The sequence below is a fragment of the Hemibagrus wyckioides genome, linkage group LG08, assembly GCF_019097595.1.
Source record: "Hemibagrus wyckioides isolate EC202008001 linkage group LG08, SWU_Hwy_1.0, whole genome shotgun sequence".
Classification (NCBI taxonomy): Eukaryota; Metazoa; Chordata; class Actinopteri; order Siluriformes; family Bagridae; genus Hemibagrus; species Hemibagrus wyckioides.
This window is the reverse complement of record NC_080717.1, coordinates 6,735,220-6,761,470: the sequence shown is the minus strand read 5'-3', so window position 1 is coordinate 6,761,470 and position 26,251 is coordinate 6,735,220. Positions and strand designations below refer to the sequence as shown.

The 26,251-nt window shown below is 40.4% G+C and overlaps 1 protein-coding gene across 1 annotated transcript in view; it reads left to right on the top strand.

Moving 5' to 3' along the window:
- Positions 1 to 26,251, top strand: part of aff2 (AF4/FMR2 family, member 2) — a 254,016-nt gene that overhangs the window by 217,712 nt on the left and 10,053 nt on the right. Inside the window, exons 10-17 of the mRNA XM_058398044.1 lie at positions 12,474 to 12,636; positions 14,530 to 15,588; positions 16,885 to 17,000; positions 19,721 to 19,964; positions 20,668 to 20,807; positions 21,809 to 21,872; positions 23,652 to 23,788; positions 24,381 to 24,452. Of these exons, the coding sequence (XP_058254027.1) occupies positions 12,474 to 12,636; positions 14,530 to 15,588; positions 16,885 to 17,000; positions 19,721 to 19,964; positions 20,668 to 20,807; positions 21,809 to 21,872; positions 23,652 to 23,788; positions 24,381 to 24,452 (1,995 nt within the window). The remainder of the gene's footprint in view (positions 1 to 12,473; positions 12,637 to 14,529; positions 15,589 to 16,884; positions 17,001 to 19,720; positions 19,965 to 20,667; positions 20,808 to 21,808; positions 21,873 to 23,651; positions 23,789 to 24,380; positions 24,453 to 26,251) is intronic.

Below are 26,251 nucleotides of genomic sequence, written 5' to 3'. Positions count from 1 at the left end.
TTAAAGAAACATGTAGAATTGTTTATATGGTGAAGTTTTCTGTCAGGAGATGTTTGTTTATTCCTGTTGGAAGGAGTCTCCAGTGTCAGAGCTTTGTAAATTAAGAGTCTTGGTTACATAACAAGCTATGTTATTTTGTTTATTTGTTTGTTTTGGTCTTGTTGCTTCAAGAGATGGAAAAAAAGAAAATATTGAGGGAGGAAATATTTATATTAGAAGCTAATTCAGGATGTAACAAATAAAATGTCAAGTTTTTCCGGCAGTTTCTTGGTAACATGAAAACAGCTACTTTTTTGCTTGTTTGTTTGTTTGTTTGTTTGTTTTTGTCTTGTTGCTTCACGATATGGACAATAAGAGGCTGGTCTAAGAAAATATTGATGGAGGAAATATTTATATTAAAAGCTGATTCAGGATGTAACAAATAAAATGTCAAGTTTTTCCGACAGAGGTTGTAGTTTTGTGGTAACATGATAGCAGCTATGTTTTTTTGTTTGTTTGTTTGTTTTTGTCTTGTTGCATCACGATACAGACAATAAGAGGCTGGTCTAAGTACAGCTGCTATAGTGTAAGCGGCAACAATTGCTTTGCGGATGTTCCAAATCATTAAACGTGCATAAAATGATAAGGATATGATGTGATATGTGATATGAGTGGAATAACACAACTCAGGACGAGTTTATTTTATTGGAAAATAATCAACCATGGGGTGATAACAGTATCTATTTCATGCTGGGTGAATCACACATCCCTACTGTTGATTATTTTCTTATGAAGTCATTTTTTACTTATTGCTTTATACAGTGGAACCTCGGCATACGACATATAATTTGCATGAGCGTATAATCATTTTCACCATACGAACGAACCGAACTGAATGCCGGCTAAGTTGCGTGTACGTCGGGGAACCGTTCAAAACTCGTCTACGTCAGTGGTAATCCAAGCGAAGCCAACCGTTTTCAACTGTTTTTTCAATGTGTTTATGATTTTTTTTTCAGTCAGAGAAAGCTGTTTCGAAAGATTCAACCTACGATACCTACGATCTTTCAGGCGTTTTTTGTTGACAGATTGGTGGTCTGTTCTATTTTTAGTCCAAACTTGGTGGCACGACTTCCTGGAAGGATCCTTGGACCTTTGGAAATTGATTTTTATGTATAAATATAAATATTTTTAGGTGGCTGGAACAGATGATCTGCTTTTACATTATTTCTCGTAAGAAAATTCGTATCGCAATACGAATTTTCACCTTAAGGACTCGACCTCCATAACAAATTAAATTCATATGCCGAGGTTTTACTGTACTTTCAATCTTTAGTGCTACATTATAGAATGTAACATCTACATTTTTTCCTGAACCAAAATTAAAACAAAAACCCTCCAGAGCAGGGCTGAAGTGTTAACACATGTGGCAAGTAAGTCACGCACACACACACACACACACATATCACTGTAAGACTCCATCTAAAATGAAGCGAGGTGGAGATTTGCTTCTTCAACCACGATGAAAAGCCCAGGAGGGTCATAAGTTCGCTCCATTCTGTTATAGCTGGCAAGCGTGTGACAGAAGAACCTCATAACTGCATATATGCTTAATTTATAGCCTCGAGTCTCATATTAACTTTGACATTTTGCTCTTTGTTGGCTCTATTCATGACCATTGGCTTTCATTTAGCCCTTGTGGCATGGGGAAAAAAAAAAAAAAAACGTTCAAAGCCAGTGGAATTTTGTTTTCGCTCGTTTTTCCAAATCGGTTGAAGATGAGCCAGCGCTAGGGCTGGGATTGTGTGCCACCCTGTGCAATGGCACGGATCCCGTTCTGTCGGAGAAAGCTGATATGTCTACTAGAGCCTGCAATTGAGATAAAAGTACATCTGGAGACGTTGTGATATCATGCAATGCACTGACATTTAAACGCTTTGGAGGATTTTAAACCCATTTGAGTCATGCTGTTAACCAATTAACGCTTATTAAAAAAGGGAGGGGGGGTTGGGGTTGTTAACTTTTTTTGAAACAGTTATTGTAAAATAGCATTGCTCTATTATTCATCTTAGTGGTGTCTGTGTTTCTTAACATATCGCCATCTCATTTCCTTTTAAGCATTATGAATTTAAATAAGTATGGACATTTTTTGGTTTTCTCCAGCCCATTCTCCACTCAAATGTTTTGGTTGCCTGAACGGTAGCTAACGTAATGTAGTAGCATCCGGGAACGCTAGTTACACTATATTGCCAAAAGTATTCGCTCACCCATCCAAATAATCAGAATCAGGTGTTTCAATCACTTCCATGGCCACAGGTGTATAAAATCAAGCACCTAGGCATGCAGACTGTTTTTACAAACATTTGTGAAAGAATGGGTCGCTCTCAGGAGCTCAGTGAATTCCAGCGTGGAACTGTGATAGGATGCCACCTGTGCAACAAATCCAGTCGTGAAATTTCCTCGCTCCTAAATATTCCACAGTCAACTGTCAGCTGTATTATAAGAACGTGGAAGTGTTTGGGAACGACAGCAACTCAGCCACGAAGTGGTAGGCCACGTAAACTGACGGAGCGGGGTCAGCGGATGCTGAGGCACATAGTGCGAAGAGGTCGCCAAATTTCTGCAGAGACAATCACTACAGACCTCCAAACTTCATGTGGCCTTCAGATTAGCTCAAGAACAGTGCGCAGAGAGCTTCATGGAATGGGTTTCCATGGCCGAGCAGCTGCATCCAAGCCATACATCACCAAGTGCAATGCAAAGCGTCGGATGCAGTGGTGTAAAGCACGCCGCCACTGGACTCTAGAGCAGTGGAGATGCGTTCTCTGGAGTGACCAATCACGCTTCTCCATCTGGCAATCTGATGGACGAGTCTGGGTTTGGCGGTTGCCAGGAGAACGGTACTTGTCTGACTGCATTGTGCCAAGTGTAAAGTTTGGTGGAGGGGGGATTATGGTGTGGGGTTGTTTTTCAGGAGCTGGGCTTGGCCCCTTAGTTCCAGTGAAAGGAACTCTGAATGCTTCAGCATACCAAGACATTTTGGACAATTCCATGCTCCCAACTTTGTGGGAACAGTTTGGAGCTGGCCCCTTCCTCTTCCAACATGACTGTGCACCAGTATGGACCAAGTAAGGTCCATAAAGACATGGATGACAGAGTCTGGTGTGGATGAACTTGACTGGCCTGCACAGAGTCCTGACCTCAACCCGACAGAACACCTTTGGGATGAATTAGAGCGGAGACTGAGAGCCAGGCCTTCTCGTCCAACATCAGTGTGTGACCTCACAAATGCGCTTCTGGAAGAATGGTCAAAAATTCCCATAAACACACTCCTAAACCTTGTGGACAGCCTTCCCAGAAGAGTTGAAGCTGTTATAGCTGCAAAGGGTGGACCGACGTCATATTGAACCCTATGGATTAGGAATGGGATGTCACTTAAGTTCATATGCGAGTCAAGGCAGGTGAGTGAATACTTTTGGCAATATAGTGTAGCTAGCTGATTGCTATGAGGTCCTGGGAAACCATATAGGCATAATAATTATATATTTTTTAATACATTTCAAAATAAAGTCAGAAATGTTCCAGCTATGAGATTAATTGTTTGGTCTTAACGTCGCAAAAATATATATACATTTTTCATTTGACTCTAGCTAGCATTTCTCGAGCTGTTTACCTGCAAGGAGAGTTATTGTGCTAGCATGAGAGTTATATCAGCTTTGTGCTTGACTTTTTTGTTTCCACATATCGGTACGTTCCTAATTCTTGTCCTAATTACGACCTAGAGAATTGGTTGTACAGACAGTTGGTTGTCGAATCTTGTGTCTTCCCGCCATCTATACGATAAAAAATAAAAAAAACACGTATTATATAAACTTTACTGTAAACCATCACCCTATGCTAAGCTTTCCTTCAATCAGAAACGTTTCTAAGTTCATATATTTACTTTATATCTATAACTCTTAAATCCCAAAATTGTCTGTTTTAGTTATGTCTGTGTTTCAGTATTGAATGTCTTGGTCCTGTTACACTCCACAGCGGTGGTTAATCTGAAGCTCGTATGAAAGCAGACTCTCAGGAAACAGAAAAGCAGCAAAAAAAATATGCGTCTTTTAGCTTTGTAGTGAGCGTGTAGAATAAGTGAAGGAACGTGAAGTAACAGGAGAATAATGAATGACTGGATGGGTGTGATGTGGAGTTAAACGGAGTTAGTACAACCAATACAAAGTTGATTAGTTTCCAATAACGTCGTGTTCCGGAGTGTTTTATTCCTCTTACACCACAGAAATTTAGCAATGCTGATATCAAACCCATGTCTGCTCTCTGAGACGCCCCAAATGCTTGAGGCTAAAGTATGAAGGTGTTTATCTTCAACTATGTGTATCCGAACAGAAGGAAAGCCAACAGAGTCCTGACTCATTTTATATCAGACTTGTGACTGATGCAAGTGATTGTAAAATGCCTGATAAGTCGATATCGAAATGCCAGTGTACTATTAAAGAGAACTAAAGGAAACTGTCTCATATTGAATAATCTTACACAACTAACTACACTCACACAGATGCTTCTTATTAATGAATGCAATACATAATTTTTACGCTTCCTCCTTATTTCTTTTTTTCTCTGTATAATTCATGCTGCTCATGTATCACATTTCTGACACGCTCAAAGATCCGACTGTCTGATACCATTTTTTACATTTATTTATTTTTTGCCTTTTTTGTGAACGACAGGCTTTCTTCTTCTTCTTCTTCTTCTTCTTCTTCTCTGAAATGTAGGTTAAAAGTGTCTTGTTTAACTCGCTCCATTCTGAAATGGGCTCGGTGTGAAAAGTGGGATTTTTTCCTTTCTACAGTGGCGACCCTAGCAGCGACTGCTACGCTAAGAAAGTGAAAAAGGGCTGACGATTTAATCAATTAAAGGCTGTAATAGATTTAGGGACCGAGGAAAGCTGCGGTGATCATTTTGGAGATGTTATTCTTTAGGGTGATTTATAAAAATAATGTAGTACGGCGCATGCTGAAGATCATTTAATAAAGTGCCACGCTGAGTGAGGACAGCTAAATTATAGATGACACCCCTCCAGCATAGTCTCGATCTGTCTCTCTCTCTCTCTCTCTCTCTCTCTCATTTCATCTCACGCTGTCTTCCTTTCTTTCGAGACATAAATACGTACACAGTGTGGCCAGACATTCGCTAAACAAGCACAAGTGACTTTTCTTTATCATTTCATTTTTATGCATTCTCATGCTAACTCACGAATTCATCAGAAATTCAAGGCTCACGGAAACACCAGTGTTGTACAATGTAGAGGTCTGGCTGCTTTACTGTCCAGGCTGGAAGTGTGTCAAACCAGACTGGTCTGTCAGAAGGGAATTGAATCAAACGTAGACTTCTGAGCTTCTGCCCGGGTCTCAGCCTGCTGAGACGACTGAAGAATTCATTCATCTATAATTAAGTATTAAACTTCACTGAAGGGTAGACTGGGAGAAAGGGGAAAAAAGACTCCAGACTTCAGCTCTGCCCTTGGATAGGAGAGGTGGTAGAAGATAGCCGAATGCTAATGCGAGGCCGCTCAGGGTCGCCTGAGGCACCTTGTCTCTGAAAGATGTTTAAATAATTAGAAGCTGCAAACAAATACGGAATGAGCCAGCCGAGTTCGGCAGGAGGCCTTCGCCCGTATTTCTGAATCGACAGGGACCCTAAAGCCCTCCCGCTCGACTGAATATCTGGATGAGCTCAGATTTAACGACTCTCTCTAACTGAGTGCTTACTCCCTGACGCCGGTGCTCTTCTGGCTGCTTGGACTCATCCTTATTTTTCCAAGCTCAGGCCTCGGGGCTTTCACACCTCCTCATTCACAGCTTTCAGGCGCATTGATCTGAGATTATAGTATCAGTGTATATAGGGGAGGAAAGTCAAGAGTCAATGCAAGTAGGATTCTCAAGCTGTCAATTCAACAGCAGATATGCCAACACTGAAAAGGAAGGAAAGAAGGAAGAGAGGGAGTGTGTGTGTGTGTGTGTGTGTGTGTGTGTAAGAGAGAGAGAGAGAGAGAGAGAGAGAGAGAAAGAGAGACAGAAAGAAAGAAAGAAAGAAAGAAAGAAAGAAAGAAAGAAAGAAAGAAAGAAAGAAAGAAAGAAAGAGAAATGGACGAAAGGAAGGAAGAATGTAGGCCAATAAAGAAAGAAATAGGAAGGAAGGAAGGAAGGAAGGAAGGAAGGAAGGAAGGAAGTAGGCCAAGAAAGAGGAAGGAAGGAAGGAAGGAAGGAAGGAAGGAAGGAGAAAGAAAGACAGGAAGGAAGGAAAAGAATTGTATGGATGGATGGATGGAAGGAAGGAAGGAAGAAAGAAAGAAAGAAAGAAAGAAAGAAAGAAAGAAAGAAAGAAACGGATGGATGGATGAAAGAATGTAGGCCAAGAAAGAAAGAAAAAGGAAGGAACAAACGAACGAACAAGAAAAGAATGAAAACCATCTCAGCCACCTGACAGTTTTATTTTTCTAATATTTTTCGTGCACCAGTTAAAAAATATCATGTTAAAGCTCAGTGCTTATTAAAGAAAAAGAATAACTAGATAAGTCTCAGTATTAACTGATACTCAAGGTTTCAGCATCTGTATTTGTATCATTTCATCTCCATCTACACTACAAAATGTTTTGAATGGATCCTTTGAATTTCAATTGGCTTTTCTAATGTCTCTAATAGAAATCATGACAGCCTTCCACATTTTCCTGCGCATTTGTTGCTGCTGAAACTATTTGAAGACGTCTGAGTGCAGGATTTTTACTCACTTTCTAATTATCACTACCATCAATATCATCTGGATATGATCTGTTGATGAAGATATGACATTTTGTATTAGGGTTAATTTGTTTTCTGAGTCAAAATTTCATTTTTTTTTTTTTAAATGCCCTTCGAACGTTTTCAGCCAAAGATTTAATATATTCGGCTGAATTGATGGTAGCTGTAGTCTGTAGTTGGCTAATGTTGGATCACGTTAATGAACTCAAAATATTCTAGACTGGCCTTGACAGAAAACAAGAGAGCTGCAGCGCTAAAGCAGTAAAAGCAAGATGAGATGAGTTGAGGTGCTCAGAGAGTTCAAAGCACCTACACGAGTGTTAATCATTCCAGATTCATTTATAGATTGATTCATTAAGCGCTTTTATTTTTGGGGGGTGGGGGTTGGTGAGGTGTGTGTTTGGCTGGGGGTGGAGGGGGTGGATGAAAACTGCCCTGTTGGTGTATTTTTGAGTGCTTTGACTGTTGATTATTTCTTGGAGGGGCAATAATAATAATAATAATAATAATAATAATAATAATAATAATAATACTTAAGTATTAAGTATTTTTGCTCCTTTGTGGAAAATTGATACAATTTCCTATTTATTTATTTATTTATTTATTTATTTATTTATTTATTTATTTATTTAATACATATTATACTATGTCAGTGATATTTTATAACTCCTTTTTTGTCATGAAATTTAGGCAAGAAAGAAAGAAAGAAAGAAAGAAAGAAAGAAAGAAAGAAAGAAAGGGGGGAGCGATAAAGGGAAAAAATAAATGAATAATAATAATAATAATAATAATAATAATAATAATATGAAGTATTTTGCTCCTTTGTGGAGGAGTGATACAATTTCCTCTTTATTTATTTAATCATTTATTATTTGTTTAGTAATTATTAATATTAATACATCTTATTCTAAATAGATTAGTCAGATTTCAGTGACATTTTATAGCTCCTTTTTGTCATGGAATTTAAATCCTGGACCTATTCTAGCCGCTGTCGGCACTTTGCTAGAAAAAGCTCTATACATTCTGATGTATTGTATACTACAGTGTATCAGCATGATGTCTTCCACTATTGTGATATGATATTTTTTTGCCATATTTCCCACCCTTAGTCTTATCTGTCTCTCCTCTTTCGATAGGAGCTATCCTGTAAAATTGCTTCATTCCTGAAACGATGAATATTTATGCAATAAATAGTTCTAATGCCAGCGCATTATTTATTTATCAGAGATTTTATTGAATGCTTGGAATCATTTGGTTTGTGCAGTGACTACATCAGTGCATTCTGAGCAGCGGGGTGTTTTAAAGGAAGAAAATCTGATGAGCAGCAGCATAATTTCGCAGCTTTCCTGCTTACTTAAAGTTAATAAGTGCTTTGACAGCATTCAGACGTTATTACGCCTAGTAGATTTGTGTGTGTGTGTGTGTGTGTGTGTTTGTGTGTGTGTGTGTGTGTGTCTGGAAGTGTGTATGTTTTACCATGAATTATTCAAGTGCTGAGTGTTTGGGGTTGTGAAGCTATGCTTGTATGTTATCATCTTTGCATTGATGTTTCTGTTGCTGTAGAACTCTGAATGCCGAGTGTCACAGAGTTCAGATTTATGCATGAAAATGACTTGAATGATTTTGTGGGTTGAAACTCTTAAATATGTCGAGAGGAAATAAAGACGTTTTATGTGTGGATGTGAAAACACCACTCATAGCCAACGTTAGCCAAGAACTTGCTGACTTTTGTTCAAGGGTACAAAAACACAATGTGTTACCCCAGACACTTTTTTTTTGGAAAAGGATAAGACCTATGGCTGAGTTATCTCTTATTTATAAATGATGCAGTTGTTTCTTTCTGTATTTATGCATTTATCTAGCTGGCAATATTTTATTATATTATGTTCAGTTCATTTGTTTTGTCTGGCTGTTCATTTGTTTTGTCTGGCCAGTTCAGTGGTTTTGTCTGGTTGTTCAGTTGTTTTGTCTGGTCATTCTATTGTTTCATCTAGGCCTTCAGTTGTTTTGTCTAGTCAGTTCAGTTGTTTTGTATGGTCATTCAGTTGTTTTGTCTGGTTGTTCAGTTGTTTTTTCTGGTCATTTTAGGCAATTTTTTGTACGCTCAGTTGTTTTGTCTGGTCGTTGATCAATATTGTCTGGTCATTCTATTGTTTTGTCTTTTCAGTTCAGTTGTTTTGCCTGGTCGTTCAGTTATTTTGTCTGGATGATCAGTTATTTTGTCTGGTCATTCTATTGTTTTGTTTGATTGTTCAGTTGCTTTGTCTGGTCATTCAGTTGTTTTGTCTGGTCGCTCAGTTGTTTTGTCTGGTCGCTCAGTTGTTTTGTCTGGTCGCTCATTTGTTTTGTCTGGTCATTCAGTCATTTTGTCTGGCGTTCAGTTGCTTTGTCTGGTCATTCAGTTGTTTTGTCTGGTTGTTCAGTTGTTTTTTCTGGTCATTTTAGGCAATTTTTTTGTACGCTCAGTTGTTTTGTCTGGTCGTTGATCAATATTGTCTGGTCATTCAGTTGGTTTGTCTGGTCATTCTATTGTTTTGTCTTTTCAGTTCAGTTGTTTTGCCTGGTCGTTCAGTTATTTTGTCTGGATGATCAGTTATTTTGTCTGGTCATTCTATTGTTTTGTTTGATTGTTCAGTTGCTTTGTCTGGTCATTCAGTTGTTTTGTCTGGTCGCTCAGTTGTTTTGTCTGGTCGCTCAGTTGTTTTGTCTGGTCGCTCAGTTGTTTTGTCTGGTCGCTCATTTGTTTTGTCTGGATGATCAGTTATTTTGTCTGGTCATTCTATTGTTTTGTCTGGTCATTCAGTTGTTTTGTCTGGTCGCTCAGTTGTTTTGACTGGTCAGTTCAGTCATTTTCTCTGGTCGTTCAGTTGTTTTGTCTGGTCGTTCGTTTGTTTTGTGTGGTCGTTCAGTTGTTTTGTCTGGTCGTTCAGTTGTTTTGTCTGGTCGTTCAGTTGTTTTGTCTGGTCAGTCCAGTTGTTTTGTCTTGTAACACTGGATGTTTTATTTTCCTAATGTTCTATCAACTTATGACTAGATCTTTTGTCAAAAAAAAAGTTTCAAATGTCATCTTCAATCAAACCTAGTTTTGAGAGTTTGAGCATTTTTAAATTACTGAATGTGTGTGTGTGTGTGTGTGCGTGTGCACGTGTGTGTGTCTGCGTGTGCATGTGCGTGTGTAGACAACTCAATGCCTGAACACTTCCTTTGTCCTGCAGTTCTATTTCTAGCACTTCATGCTGTTTTTGTGCTGTAATTATGAATGATGCTACTTTATTTACTTGTTACACTATATGCACTGCAGATCTGCTGCGTATGCTGTTGATTAATGGTTCATACACCACGTCAGTCAGGACAGATTGAGTGCATTAGAACAGAATGCCTTGGCAGGATGACTAGACTTTGAAGGAGAGACAGCACATTTGCACAGAACACGTAATAAGATCAGTTCATTTTGACGTTATTGCACAGAGGTCAGAAACAACATCAGATCAAACGAGTCTATTATATCAAATGATGCGGTACTTGGCATTTATATAGATGTACTTTCCTTTTTGACTAATCAAAACTAACATTTTGTTAGTACATCAGGGAATTGCGTGAATGATATCCGCTCAATAGCATGTGTTTGTTAAGGGGGATGTGCTTGGGGATCGTTGGAATGACATAATCCGATATGTTTTCTTCTTGTAATTCTGTCAGTGGAAAGTGTGTGAGCTCGACAGCTAGAAAGCATGTGGGGCGGAGGTCAGCACTCAAGGTCAAGGTGAACAATGGTATCCTCAATACCAAGTGACAAAGCTGGCAGGCATTGTTCCCATAATTCTCCCGGCTTGTCATCAGCTGTTAGCCAAAGGTCAACCCCATTAAGGCAAAAATGAATTGAACGAATAGCATCTGGAGATCGTGAGGTTGAATCCCGTTGTTGCCACAGCCAGCAATGGCTGGGTTTTTCACAAAACACCCCGTGTCGCTTCACACACGGTGCTTACCAGAGGTTTCTTAAATATATATTTAAAGCATTGTCATAAGATAAAAAAAGAAATCAGCCACTTGAGGGTGTGTGCTACAGTAATTTTTTCATGCATCTACATAAGCTGATTGCTTAAAATCTCCTTAATCATGATAAAATCACTGTAAGATATGCCCTAGAGTGGCTTTTTTCTTTTAGACGACAGTGACAAACACAATGTGATCAAATCCAGTGTTCAATCCATTACTTAATTTATAATTAACAATGTTAAAACCTGGCATTAATACAGAATTTTCTTATTGTGCTGCTATCACAGGAGTGCATTTATTGGGGATTTTACAGCGGCATCAAACAAAGCTCAGGAGATTAGATTTTTAGAAATTTAAGCTCGTTATTTATCTTATGTATACATTTTTAATGCAGTTGACTGTTTTCACTGGTGGCTCAATGGTTAATGCTGTGGTTCGGTGCCCAGAGGGTTGCTAGATCAAGCCCTAGTGTTGCCTAACTGTGACCTTTGGGTCCTTGAGCCAGGCCCTTAACCCTCTCTGCTCTAACAAGCTGGCATATGTAAAGATAAAAATTTTTAGGCTTCTTCTAGATGTATCAGTAGTTAAGTAACAATTGGTCACTGTGGGGCTTTTTTTTTGTGAAACACATTTTTGAAAATGTGTTTTTCTAGCACTTCTCTGTAGTGTTTCTGCCTTTTGAAAATAATTCCTAGGCCTCCTGCCTTTGCTCTGTGGGACAATCCTCTGGAGATATTTGCCTGTCTTCTTGGTCGCCTCCAGCATTGGCAGTGCTTTGGCTGACACAATCTGCTAACATATTACAGCTTGATCAGAAACGTGGGTCTCTCTTGCCCATCTCTCACAAAACATAGGGGTAAAACATGCACAGGCAGATACAAAATGATGCCATCACTGCACACTGCCAAGCTCTCTGGTCTCCTGAGTTAACTACGGTCTCAAACCACACCCCAGACCCAAAGCAATGACTAAAATATGCTCTCCCTCTAGCTCTTCTTCATTGTAGAGCACTTATTTTACCAAATATACTTCATTTTCCCTCAGACCAAAGCAATATTGGCCCAGCAAGAGATGATGCATCTCTCTGTCACAATATAATCACTAACAAAGTGTTGACAATAAAGAAGCCCAATCTGACCTTTGGGAAGGGATTTAATTTGCCTCCCTCCAGCACATTTAACTCCTGTGTAAAGCAATCACAGGCGCCAGAGGCCGAGGACATGTTGAGATGCAGAATTTTATTGGATTAGAGATCTCCAGTCTTTCATGAAGTGATAAATAATGGCGAGCAGCACTGGAGAATAGTCAGATGATATAGAATAATAACTGAGTAGGTGGGGGAGCAAGCTGCCCATGTCTTCTTCTCTTTTTCAGACATAAATCATGCATTCTCTAATAGCTTCTTGGTTTGCTGGACCTTAGCAACAGCTTGACGCATGTTTAACATATGCTGCATGTATTACAGAAGTTGATTTTGTAAGATATTTTCATAAGCTCTTGCCATTATTGACCTTAGAAAACTGAATATTTATGCTAGATTGCTTCTTTACGTTCACACGGATAAAATCGTCGAGCGTACGATGCAGAGATTTTACGTCTCTAGAAAATAACATTCCTACCAGCTCCCATTTGTAGACTTTTGTATTTAATGGTACAACATCTGAATAATTCTCTGCTCATTTGTATGTGTGTTTGCAGCCTTCCAGGGCCCACACCACGAAGCAGTGATCCAGGTGGCCACTCCAGTGGGGCTTCTGGGAGTTCCAGCGAATCAGAAAGCAGCTCTGAGTCTGACTCTGACAGCGAGAGCAGTTCCAGTGACAGCGAATGCAACCGAGCGTCCCGCGCCACTACACCAGAGGTATAAACCCTAGGCAAAAATTAAAGCACAGTACGTTCCTCAAGGCACACTAGGGAGCATTTCCACCTCACAGCGCCAGGGTCCCCAGTTCGATCCTGGAGCTCCGGTTACTGTCTATGTGGAATTCTCCCCACGCTTACATGGATTTCTCCAGGTTCTGTGTTTTGCTCCAACCCAAATTGGCTACTCAAGATTGCCCCTAGTGGTGAATGAGTTTCTGAATGTGTGTATATGGTGTCCTGTGATAAACTGGCATCCCGCCAGTATCTTACTGCCTAATTTTCAGTTTTCCTGGCACAGTCTATGGTCCTCCTTAACCATGGGTAAAACAGGTAGTAAGAATGAATGAATGAATGAATGAATGAATGAATGAATGAATGAATGAATTTTTCAATCATGTGCTGACCCTTATCTATCCCAGTAGGTAGTTGTCATGCATTTGGGGATAGCAAGTTTGTGACTTGGAATTGGCATTTACCAAATTTTGGAGAAAAAGAACGAAGATAAAATTACAATAAAATTGCTGTTTGATTTCTGAGAAGTGTATTAGCATGCTGGACCTGGTCACCAGACAGTGATAGTGTAATGGTAAAGGCACAGGGACCAGTCAGAAGGTGGAGATTGGGCCATTGAGCAAGGCCCTTAATCTCTAAAGTGTCACGGCTGTATCCTGTCTCAGGTTAGGGTTAGGGTTAGGGTTAGTTGAAAGCAGCAGCTAAATAAGTAAAAATGTAAAAAAAAAAACATTTGATGACTCAACATAGCAGAAATGTCCCTGGCATCAAAGTGAAAATGTCATTTTTTCTGCATTGAACTGCTGCAAAAGACAGAGGACAAAATCCACAAGGTTCTCAGCATGGGAGTAAAGCCAGATGTCTGAAAAGCTCTCTTAAATGCTTAATTGGCAGCTTTAAAGTTGCCCCACCACGGCCTGCCCTGGGCTTCCTGAGTGGATTCACTAAAAGCAAACACCCCTGTTCTATTCGCCTCAGTATATAGCTGTCTGCAAGTCCACCTGGGGAATCCATACCTGCAGGCTGCAAATGCTCTGCCCGTTGGAGGGATTTTTCTTTTTTCTTTCAAGCTGCGACTCACAGTTGTAATGTTTTAACAGGAACGCTCCAGGAGGCCTGTAAAATGTGGACATGCATGATTGTCAATTCGTCATCTCTGCTTGTACTGTTCAACTTCCAATTTTGTAGTTTGTATTGGCATAAATCTATAGCAGCTGAGATAAGAAAAAAAGTGTGGCTCTTAAATGTGAAATAGCATGGAAGGAGGGATTTTTTGTCAGAAGGCAGGTAGAGATCAGATTGAAAAGTCTGTTCAACATCTTCCACCCTGTCTGGTTTTAATGGTTCACATGGATGCCTGTTCATCTTTGTGGCTTCCTTTTCCGAGTGATTTACTATGATTCAAGGAAGGTTTTATGGTTCTGAAAGAATGATTTTTACATGTCTTAGAGTATAATTGTACAAAACAAATGATGTGAGATAATATGCGTGATGAAAACATCAGCTTCTTTGCAGTCGAGAGTTGAGGACAATGCACCACTGCGTTTATCTGCCATTCAGGAGTTTTATGATTTCCTATTGTAATAGCTTCTTCACATCTTCACAGTAATGCATTGGTCTGTGAAAGTCATATGACTGAATCATCATCATTCATATGAATCACCATCAAGACAGATAATATTCGTGTAGATATGGACCATTAGAATTATTGTTTGCGTATGTTTTGAGACAATTATTCTATTACAGTTGTATTTAGTAATGTTAATTCATCATTTTGCATTGTATTTCTGAGAAAGTCCAACAAATTATGTTACAAATGATGCCATACAGATGAGATTTCACAAAACACATTTAAAAAGGAATCTCTTTTCTTCTAAAGCCTGAACCACCGTCAACAAACAAGTGGCAGCTGGATAAATGGTTGAACAAAGTCAACCCTCACAATAAGCCCCTTGCCAACACGCAGTCAGAAAGCCATGGACTTGGAAGCTCTCAGCCAGAGGATGGCCAAGCTACAGAGAACCAAAGCTGTAGTAAGAGCAAGCCCAGTGCAGCTCTGGCACAAGCGGACCCCAAAGACCGGGCCTTGCTCAGTCCCATCCGAGAAAAGGCCAAGCCTAAAACAGGGCAGAAAGGTCCTGATGGTAAGGGTACCAAAGTGAAGGCCCCAGCTTCAGTTGATCTGCCTCCTTCAAGGAGAAGCACAGGCAAAAAGCAGCCGAAGAAAGTTGAACAGTCCTCCAGCAGTGAGGAGCACAACTGGCCCAGACCTGTCAACTCCAGCACTACACCAAAGGAGAAAGAACCTCCACCTTTAGACCCACCCAAACCTAGAGGCAAGGCTCCAGGGGGCAAGACAGCCCCCAGAAAGGAACCCCGATCCACTACCATAACCACACCTGCTGCCTCTACCACCTCAACTATCAGCACAGCTCCAGAAAAGAAGAAGCACAGAGGGCCTAGCAAGATCATCCCCAAGTCCAAGGAGTTTATTGAAACTGAGTCGTCCTCATCAGAGTGCCACTCGGACCCTGAGGAACTTTCAAAAGTGCATCTTCCCTGCCCTGGCCCTAGCAGCCTGAACTTTAAATCTAAGGACTGTAACAGCAATATTCTGAGTGTCAGCAGTCTTGCCAGCACCAGCAGTACCTCTATACCAGACCCAGCTGCCACTGACCTGCTGGAGGATCCCCTGTTCTCCCCCATCTCCATGGTACAGAATGAGCTTCTGTCACCACTACGAGACTTTGAGGACATAAAGTCCCTGTGGGTTAAGATTGAGCTCAGCCTCCTGTCACGGATTCCTGGTCAGGATCCACCTGAGCCGCTCTCTGCCAAGGCCGAGTGTCGAGAGACCAGCTTCAAGCACAGGAGACAGCAGTCACCCGCCTCCATTCCTTCAGAGAAACCCACCAGCAAGTCAAAGAGAAAACACAAGGCAAGTGCCTGCTTTCTTTGCAACATTTTACACAATTTTTAACATTACATTTTAGTGCAAAATTGGAATTACAGTAGTACAACCAAGGTTTATAGAGGTATGCTAGGAATTTATAACCCCTTCTTTCTTTTTCATGGATGTTTTTTGCAGTGTAAAATAATCCTACTTTCAAGCACAGAGGGATGATTATAGTATTAAAACTTAAAAGCTTGGTTTTGCTGAAAAGTAACAACAGAACAGCTGGACATCCTCTGTAAACCTTTATTTATATTGATGGTTTTCTGTTACTCTGTAGAAATCCAGGTGCAATACACAGACTTAGCTCAGCCTCCTTATAGCCTTGACCAATACTTGAAACCCAATAATATACTGGATTCTTGGTGCCTCACATTATTTTTTTTTACATTCCACTCGTGCTCTTAATGTTTAAGTGTTCTGGTTCAGTCTATAATTTACCTGAAGTATGCCTGTGAAATACAGTGCAAATGTTTATATACCCATACTTCAAAATGACTCTGAAAGAAACTGCTAGACTACATTTGCATAAATACATGTAAATTTTACATTCATACAAAAAGTACTTGTAAGGGTCCCTTGGAGGTCCAGCGGCAAGATCCTGCGGCCTGAGTTTGAATCCCGGGCAGGGAATTACCCAGCCACTGAGGTTTTAACTCTCATTGCCGGTCTCAAGCCTGGATAAATTCGGAGGGTTGCGTCAGGAAAGGCATCCGGCATAAAACCTGTGCCAAATCAAATATGTGGACAAAATGATCCACTGTGGTGACCCCGAACCAGGGGCATCCTGAAAGAACAACTTATATCGATAGTGTAGGATTAGGAAGATTGTTTGTGATACATATTGTTAATGAAAAAAAGTATATCCACCTTGCCTTAAATGAACATGGACACAAACTTAGATGGATTTTTGTATTTGACAGTTGGTCAGTTTACATTAGGTTAAGTGACTTAATTAATATGCACACTAACATTATACATATGCTGTATTTAATAATTTATAATTGTCACGCAAATGAGGATGGGTTTCCCTTTTGAGTGTGGTTCCTCTCAAGGTTTCTTTCTCATACCATCTAAGGAAGTTCTTCCTTGCCACAGTCGCCTCAGGCTTGCTCACTAGGGATGATTTTGTCTAACATCTAGGATGTTTTTTTGTTTCTTATGTTCTATAAAAGTGGCTTTGAGACAATGTTCATTGTTAACGGTGCTATACAAATAAAATGGAATTGAATTGAATTGACTTGAATTAAATAATCAAATGTGTCTTTTTGAATCCTGCAGTCAGATCATTGTGAAGTGTTGAGTGGGACCAAGAAGTTAAAACTGGAGAAAGAGGCCCTGCTTCTCCCTCCCTGTATCTCTCCCATCCACAACCACAAAGTCTCCAACACGAAAGAGTGAGTATTTTACATCTCTTGACACAAGCTATATACACTATTACACATTATTGATTTATGGTTCATGAAAGCCCTGATGTAATAACTGACCATTTGGTTGGAAGTACATTTTCCTCTAAGTTAACAAATGCAGTCTGTTTACTGGAATGAACTGGGAAGAAAACATTAAGGTTCATTTGTATCATCAAGTGTTTAGCTCTTATACATTGCGGCAAACTAAGCTAAAATGTGCTAGCGCTAGTTCAGCTAATTCCCTTACTCTGTATTCTATGAATTAGAGCAGGTCAGTTCCTACACCCAGCTTTAACTCCATTTTCCTTTGTCTCTTTGAATTATCATAATAGAACTCTGACATGACTGCACCAGCTTGCTCTAATTTTAGATATTCAATTAATTCCGGACCAGACGCGCACCCACCAAAGACATGCTCGTAACAGAGGTCGCTGGGCCGTCCTGTCTGTCTGCCGGTGTCCACTGTCACGAGACATGACTAATTGTTGCAGATCTCGACAATGTGATAAGCAGCTCCAGGCTAAAATATTAGCCTTCGCTAATGCTCGTTACGGGAAGCACTGAGCACCTCGGGGACTTTTTAATGATATCACCTTCCCGCTGGGTTTTAAATCAGTTCAGCTCAGACAGCATCAATGCGCACACGCTACATTGCCCCTCTTAATCAGATTAGAAAAGGAAATGCACCTTTTATTATTGTTGTAAAGGTTCTGGACATGTTCACATAAAACATGGTAGGGGGAAAAAGTTTTTTTTTATAACTTTGCTAGTTATTTAGGACTATGAGCTAAGATGAGCGTGCTCAGCATATTTCCATTTACAACGTGTGGTTTTTGGAATCTGGACGACGCGTTTTTTTGTGTGTATGTGTGGATAGATAAATTATAATAGTAATTAAGAGATGCATGATTATTACTTTACTGAGACCCATAATTCGAAACAAGCAGTCGACTATTAGTCATTTTCGTACTTAAAGCTAAACCTGATTTTGGACAAATTTAGCCTAATACATTTACAATGCCCTTATCCAGAGCGACTTACATTTATCTCATTGATACGGCTGAGCAATTGAGCATTAAGGGTCTTGCTCAAGGGCTTAGCAGTGGCAGCTTGGTGGTCCTGGGATTCACACTCACAACTTTCCAATTGCTAGTCCAATGCCTTAACCACTGAGCTACCACTTCCCCCTTGCTATTCATGCAGTTCAATGCGAACAAGAGCTAAGAACATCTCACACATCACTTCAGTTAACAAGCCTTGATTCTAAAACTCAGCTTATATCGCTAATTAGTCTCTTTCCTTGGATGGACGGTGATATCTTTACAACACGTCCTGGAGCTCACGTGCTAATGACCCCAAATTTAAACCTCCAGATTTGTTTAACTCCAGGCTCAGTAGCTAGCATCCAAATCCGAGATGAGTTCTGTATACAACTAGCTGAATGGGATTGAATAGCTCATTCACACGCAACATTAAAGAATAACAAAAATCACTGTATGAGGAATGCTTTAAGGAGACCTCATGAAGATATCACTGCATACAAAGTAATGCCAAAAGTGACAACATTCCTTTAAAAAGAAAATTAGCTAATACTTTTCCTAGTATAGCTGACTGTAGAATTGGTTTCATCAAAGCTGAAATATTTTAAAAGCTGCTTATTTACAGGCACGCTCTCAGTTCGGTCCCTCGGCTGTGTATGTTTTTTTTCCAGCAAGTGGAACAAGTGAATGTTTAGTCGATTAGTCTGCTGGTTTTTTTTGCAGCCGCTATTAATAATACCTCAGTGTTAGTGATATATGTTAAATTATCAAGTTAACCCATAAGTGGCTCATGTTGAATTGCGTTGTGCAGCCTCATTAATCAACCCACCTGAAGCGTTTATTCCATGTGTTTATTTTTTCTTCTCTCCCCTGATATTTAGCCTGGTATTTTAACAAAAAAAATCTACTGCCTCCACTGATTAGTATTTCTGCAGCCCATAAACAAAACTTTTTTTTCTTTTTTTTTTTACTAAGCAGAGGATTGGAAGAAATGAGAAAAGTACTAAATGACATCTTATCTATTTTTAGCCAAATTATGGCCCGAGGCTGTGTAGAAATTGACATCACATTTCAGCGGTTGTTTACTTAAACCTCGGAGAGGCTTTTCTCTCTCTAATTAGGGCTTAGTTAAATGCTAAAACACAACCTAGACCCTGAGGCATTCTGTTCCTGAAACTGCCACCTTCCAGCTCCCTTTATTTTACACACATTTGCATCATGGCCTAATGGTTACTTTAGCAGCAATACGGATATGATATTAGGATGTTAGGTCAGTCTGCTCCTATCGAGAGTTGTAATGAGTGTTTATAGCCCCAAACCTCATCTTACCTCTTGCTCAATGAGTGGCGTACGTCAGTAAGAGTGCATTCACTGATCATAGAGCCCGGTTAGTCAATTAACCTTTCTGTTCTTTAATGTGTTTTACAGTATACAACCTTAAGGCAGAGACATAGAGCTGAGGTTTATCTTTGTCTTGAAAGCCACCTTCAGAGTCTTGAGTGCAATTTAGTGTTTCAGTAGCGTTATTGATCCTCAGCCAGGCTCAGGCTCAGGAGAACCAGCGATAATTTGTGAACAGTGGATAACAGTTCTGGTGCCATGTAGAGCAAATGTAAAAGAAACCTTTTCGGGCACCACTGATACCTTTTGTGTTGTTTTTCTGAAAAGCTCTTCGAAGAAACAGCCGAGGAAGCTCCTTCCACCTTTGCTCTCCCCGTTGTCAGACGAACCCACGGGTCGCCAGCGAAGAAGCAGCGAGAGCAGTTCTCTCAGTCTGGAAGGAAGCACAGCCGTTCCCACGACCTTACCCCCTACACACTCCCTTCCGCCTTCTTCCTCTTCGTCGTCCTCGTCATTGTCGTCTCACAAGCACCGCAAAGGAGAGAGCAAATCTCACTCCAAGACCAGCAGTGTAAGTATCAGCGTATGTATATGAGCTGGATATTTTGTCTGTCGTGCCATTAACATATTAGCGACGATTAATTAACGTTAAATATTCGTCTCATTAGTAACGAAGCGTGATAATATTATACCTGCATTCTTGTTATGTCTCATTAATCTGTTGTATTATTTTCAAAACACATTCTTACAGAATTAATTACTCTTCTTCACTCGGCACCAGAGGTGTTAATTTAACTAGTGTATGTGTGTGTGTGTGTTTGTGTGTGCGTGTGCCAGAAATGAATTGGTCACTTTTAATCATTCAGTAAATATTATTTCGTAGAACTCTAGACTAATAGTAGATATAAACCAAAATATCTTCGAGTGTCATTTTACTCGATGGTTTCTCTGAAATTGCATTAAAATTACAAGCAACGATAATAAACACAGGGTCTGGTGGAAATAAATAATTACACAGCAGAATTTGAAACTCTGATGATTTCTTCTTTACTCGAGGCTTCAACCACATTTATTTCCTGTCTTTTGGCAAACAAATTACACTTTTGGAAAGGATTTCAAAATAGCCTTGAAGACAAGAAAGCAGACGCCATGTGCCAAGTCATCTAAACCCGAACTCTTCAGCCAGCCACTGAAAGCGAGCCAGCTAGCTGTCATGACTTTTTTCTGTGTTATTCCATTTGCTTAATGCTCATTTTAATGGATGCGTCTTATAGCAGGAGGAAGACAGCCATGCAAAGACCTCCGGGGGTTTCCATGCCAACGGTCAATCCGAACCGAACGTGTGGCCGAACCCTTCGTCTCTGTCCGGGGAGAATATTGAGCACAGGAGACCTAAACTCACGTTCAACAACACGTACGTACCGTGATGAAGAACATATGCTTCGAACAGAATGTGTGGTGGTTTCATTTATTATACGGTATTGTTTAAAAATCTTGCTGAAAATGTTCACAGGGTGTCTAGTTGAGACTAGCGCTTATCAGGACTTGGATCCTGCAGTACACAACAAAAGGTTTTTTCCCTTTCAGGAGAGCGTGAAAGCTCATGGGACACACTATATGTGTTTATAGCTTTTATTTATGATAGTTTTGACAGTGCCTTATGACCTAGGTGGCAGATCAAGTGGTTAAGGATTTGCTTGAAAGGTTGTGGTTCAAGCCCCAGCACTGCCAAGCTGCCACTGCTGGGCCCTTGAGCAAGGCCCTTAACCCTCTCTACTCCAGGAGTGCTGTATTATGGCTGACACTGTGCTCTGAGCCCAGTCTCCAAAGTTGGGTTACACAAAGAAAGAATTTCTCCGTGTTATAATGTATATGTGACAATAATAAAGGCTTCTTCTTACTCAGGGTTTTCACTGGGTGTAATGGTAAAGTTCATATTTCATTAACCCAGAGCTTAACCACAGCCACTTTGGGTTTAAATCCAAACTCAGATACAGATATATGGAGACACAAATACAGATACAGAAAATGGCATAGCATTACACTCCTAGTCTGTGTATATTCACTAGCTAACTAGCTTTTAGGATGGTTAATTAGGTTTCCAGGCAAGCAGACAATGAGACTGGGTAGCACTGGAGCTTTTATTTTCCTGATGGACTAGCTAATATGATTTGACCACCTCTGGGTCAAGGTCTAAGAATAATACAAAGCTAAAAGAAGTAAGTAAGTACAGTAATGAGAGGTGATTTAATGCTTAGTGAAGGGACGGAGTCCGGGATTCGTTTGAGACAGGAAGTTCATTCCACCACCTTGTTTCCGGTAGAGAGACATGTCTTGGTTGTATCTCGCGTTGTGTCAAGTCACAGGAGAGGTCTGCTTGCACTGATCCCAGCTAATATATTTCCTTTTCCACAGTGTTCACAATGCGGACTACTACATGCAGGAAGCCAAGAAACTAAAGCACAAAGCTGATGCTCTGGTAAGCTCGGCCTTCCTTCTGCTCTCTGGGTCTCACAACAAAATTCTGTGTTAAAACCTCCGTACACACGTCTAAAAATTATTTACTAATATCCTCTAGTGATGTCATCACGGCATGTGTCAGACTCTGAATTAATCCAGACATAGTGTAAGAGCAGGAGGACAGGACTATAGCTCTTTGTCAGTTTTAATTGCAAGCAGAGAAGCATTGACAGTGCAAAGAACATTCCGGAGGTTTACTGAAGAAGCTCAGAAAGAGCTCTCTTAAAAAGACTTCAAAGAGGATCGTGATTTACTAAACAGCCTGTCGCAGCCCTAATAATCCACTTCCAGCAATTATATCTCAGAGCGTTGTCCTTTATAGAAAGTTACATCCAGTCCGTCATAAATCATCGGGGCGATGTCATGAATGCACAGTAAAGGGAATTGATTGGCCGTGTTGCCCTAGTGTAATTGCCAGAACGTAATGAATCTCGGGCTGCGGTCTGGCTCATATTAAAGGGTTTATTTGGAAATGGATGGAACCTGTTCAAGGGGTGCCTGAGAAAGACAAGTGGTCAGTAAATCTGCTTTACGCTCTCCCATGCATGAAGTAAGGATTAGGAATAGTGTGTCCTAGGGCTGCAACGGTTAGCGCTATTGATGACTTTTTTCTATTAATAAAGTATCCATGGCAACAATCAGTCATATAAAAGCATGCAAAGATGTTAATAAAAACAATAAAATGTCTATTTATGTATCCATATATTCATAAATTCATAGAGCGGACCTTATCCCTCCCTCTCCCTCTCTCTCTCACTCTTTGCTGAAGTTATGTGTATGTGTCTTCTCCAGTTACTCCGGTTTCCTCTTCCAGTCCAAAGCCATGAGCTGTAGGCTGATTGGCGTCTCTAAATTATCTGTGTATGTGTGCGTGTGACATTGTGAGATTGTGCCATGTGTTGTGTTGGACCGCATCCAGGTTGTCCCCTGCCTCATTCCCAGAATCCCCTGGGATAGACCCTAGTCTCCCTGTGACCCTGTGTAGGATAAGTGGCACAAAAAAAGGAATGGATGGATGTGCAAATGTCGATGAATCTCAGTCATCCATTACAAAAATATAATAACATCGAGTGCATGCCACAGCTCATTTGCATTTACCGACGCCCACAAAACTCACAGGTAAAGCTTACAGTGAAGCGAATGCACAAAACGGTGAAAGACTTTCTAAGACGTTATTTTAACTACACGAAAATGATTATTAAGCACCTGGAGATGATCAAATCTCAAGACAGATTACAGTGAAGATGAATTAAGTGTACTCAGGTGACGGACACCCAAAAAAAATCCCACAGAGAGACTGCTGTGTTTAATTGTTTCTCAGCATCTCAGCGTCTCAGTGACTGTCTGCCAGACATCCTTCACACCGGCGCTTCAGCTCTACAGCTCATGTTTGTAATTGAACTGAATAAGTGAGTTAAACCTGATGACGCAACTCATCTAAAATTGCAGTAATCAAAGCCAATTATAGAATTTGAAGCCGTCGTTAGACCTTATATGTAAATATACTTTTGTAGGTCCGAATTTCCTAAAAACACAAATTAATAAATAAACACAATTTCCACTTTGTATCCAAATAAATAAAAGAGACCCAATATATAAAGAAATTTCCCTGCATTCGGGGAGGAAGTTTTTTTTTTTTTTTTTTATCATCAAAGTCAAAATTGAATGTCTATCTGTTCCTCTCATCATCTTTTTTCCCCATCATCTCAGATTTGATTGTTGTCTCCCCCCCATACAGATGGAGAAGTTTGGCAAAGCTGTCAATTACGCAGACGGTGCGCTATCCTTCATCGAGTGCGGCAATGCCATGGAACGGGACCCGTTAGAGGCCAAGTCGCCGTACACCATGTACTCGGAAACTGTGGAGCTCATTAGGTCAGTGCTGCCAAAAGCCAGCTTCTCATCTCTCTCTCTCTCTCTCTCATTCCATCTTTCCTCCCGCCCTCCAGCACGGCCACCCTACCTGCCGTGATTAAAATAAAAGCGATGATTGCCATTAGGGCCACCGCAAGGCAACTCCACGTTACAAGCCGTGCAATTAGCAGCCCTTGTTTTATTAATGTCACAGAGAATGAAAATAGATGGACCTCGAAGCTCATCAGCGCACTCTGCAAATCAGCTGGTGGTGATTGAAATCCGAGCTCAGAGGACACCGTGTGTGGTTGTACACACACACACACACACACACTTTTGCTCAAGCACAGCACACGCAGACTCGGAAAAAATTGCTTATCCTATAAGCCCCCATAAAATGGGGTTGCATTAGATCATTAAAGCATTTCATTTCTGCTGAAAGGGAAATGATATTTTGATAATTCTCCATCTCTGTAATCGTTAACAGTAATATTGCAAGCAGCAGGGTCATTTAAGCGACACTCCCTAGACTGAAAGAAAGATTCAACAGCAATGTGAAGCGTCTCGCTGCTTTTCCTCATTAACGCGCCTTTGTTTTTCTATCTTTATGAAGGTATGCGATGAGATTAAAGAACTTCACGAGTCACTCAGCCACGCTGGCGGAGAAGAAATTAGCGGTGCTGTGGTGAGTTTGAGATTTATTTTGTTTTGTCTGTACGACTGCACAATCTTCTACACATCCATTCCGCATGCGTTATACTACAGAGTGTTACAGGTGGCTTGAAAGGAACAGCTAGCACATTTTGAACGGAAATCGACTTTGCAGACGTTTTCAAGCAGTAGAAATAAATGAATCATTTTATGATCGCAAGTCTGAAATAAAATCCGCCAGGACTTTCGGTGTGAGATGTTTGTCTTTCCCTCCGTTTTAGTATTTGAAGATAAATTTTAGATGCTTATGAACAAGCACTTGGGGCGTCTCAGAGAGCAGAAATGAGTTTGATATCACCGTTTACTTTAAAGATACAAAAAAATCGTGTAAAGAAAATTATTTTTGTGGTTTTTGGAACATTTCTATGAATATGTTCCCCAAGTATTCTAGGCAAAAACAGAAAGCCGTATGAAAAACTACAATTTCTTACATCTCTGAGTGTCTACTATTGTATGTGCATCATATTAACCACCGCTGTGGAGTAAGACATGACAAAGACGTGTTCAATGCTGAACATGGATACAATCTTTTAATAAGAGTTGCCAAATTGCTGTGGTATAAGAGGAATAAAACACTCTGAAACACAGTGTTATTGGAAACTAATCAACTTTGGAGCGGTGACTACCCCTATCACTTCAGGACCTCCATCATATCGTGTATTATTTTCCCATAACTTCGTGCTCCTTTACTTATTCTACACGCTCACTATAAATCAAAGACGCATATTTTTTTCTGCTATCTGTTTCAATACAGTCATCATGAGCATCCAGTGCCCGTGTGTGTTTGAAAAGCCTATTGTGTGGCAGTGTAAAAACCCTGAGCGCAACACGAGTCGGCAGCCGTCAGCAGCCTGATGTGCCACTTTGCCTCCGCTCCACTTTGTCTAAATCTCCCCTCAGCCATCAGCCGTCTACAATCGCTCCTATCTGGGAGCTTTAAAACACCGCTAAAGCACTTAATCAGCTTAGACCGGATCATTATTCTTGTATTTCATTAAGCCGTTAGCGGATAATGAAAGATTTCCGCGCTGCTGCGGTGGGGATGTGTACTCCAGGCCAGATAAAAGACATCCACATGCCAATCTGCCTGTCACATCAGCAGCACTTGTTTATGTTGAATGTCAAGGTTAGATTTGTGCTCGTGGCTCTCGGGGTGACAGTCAAAAATCCCGGATTGATATATAGCTTCCGGCTTTGTGTTATTGTTAATCAAAGTCGTTTAGTGGTTAAAAGTCAATGTTCAAAAGCTCCTTCAGGTAGTTCAGTTTCATTCAAACTCATTTTTTTACAGCTTCAGATTCACCCTATTGTTTAATAATCTTTAGAATTAACAGTAGCATGGACTGAGACACAAGTCAGAAAAAGACAACACTACATTTTGAACTACTGTTAAGACTCAGGGTTCAATTTCTTATTCAATTTCAGAGCATAACCCCGTTCACATTCAGTTCAATTCAGTTTCCTAACCCCCGTGATAACCCTGCTTCTAAATTACAAGCGGGAAACGTTAATCCAGGGTTAAAAGCGGGTTTTAGTACGCCGATAACCCAGGGTTACTTTCAGCTTCCTGGTTCCACTGGGAATTAACACTCTACCTAAAGAGACTGATGCGGCGGCGCTTTAGTCCTTTAGTCTCTCAAAGTTGTCAGAACTCCTCATCTGTGCATTCTGCTCAACCAGATTCACCTTTCTTGCTGAAAACGCCATCACTTGATGCCTCGTAGTTTGCAGTTTATAGCTACTCTACAGTCCAATGTTTGCTCTACTTCAGTC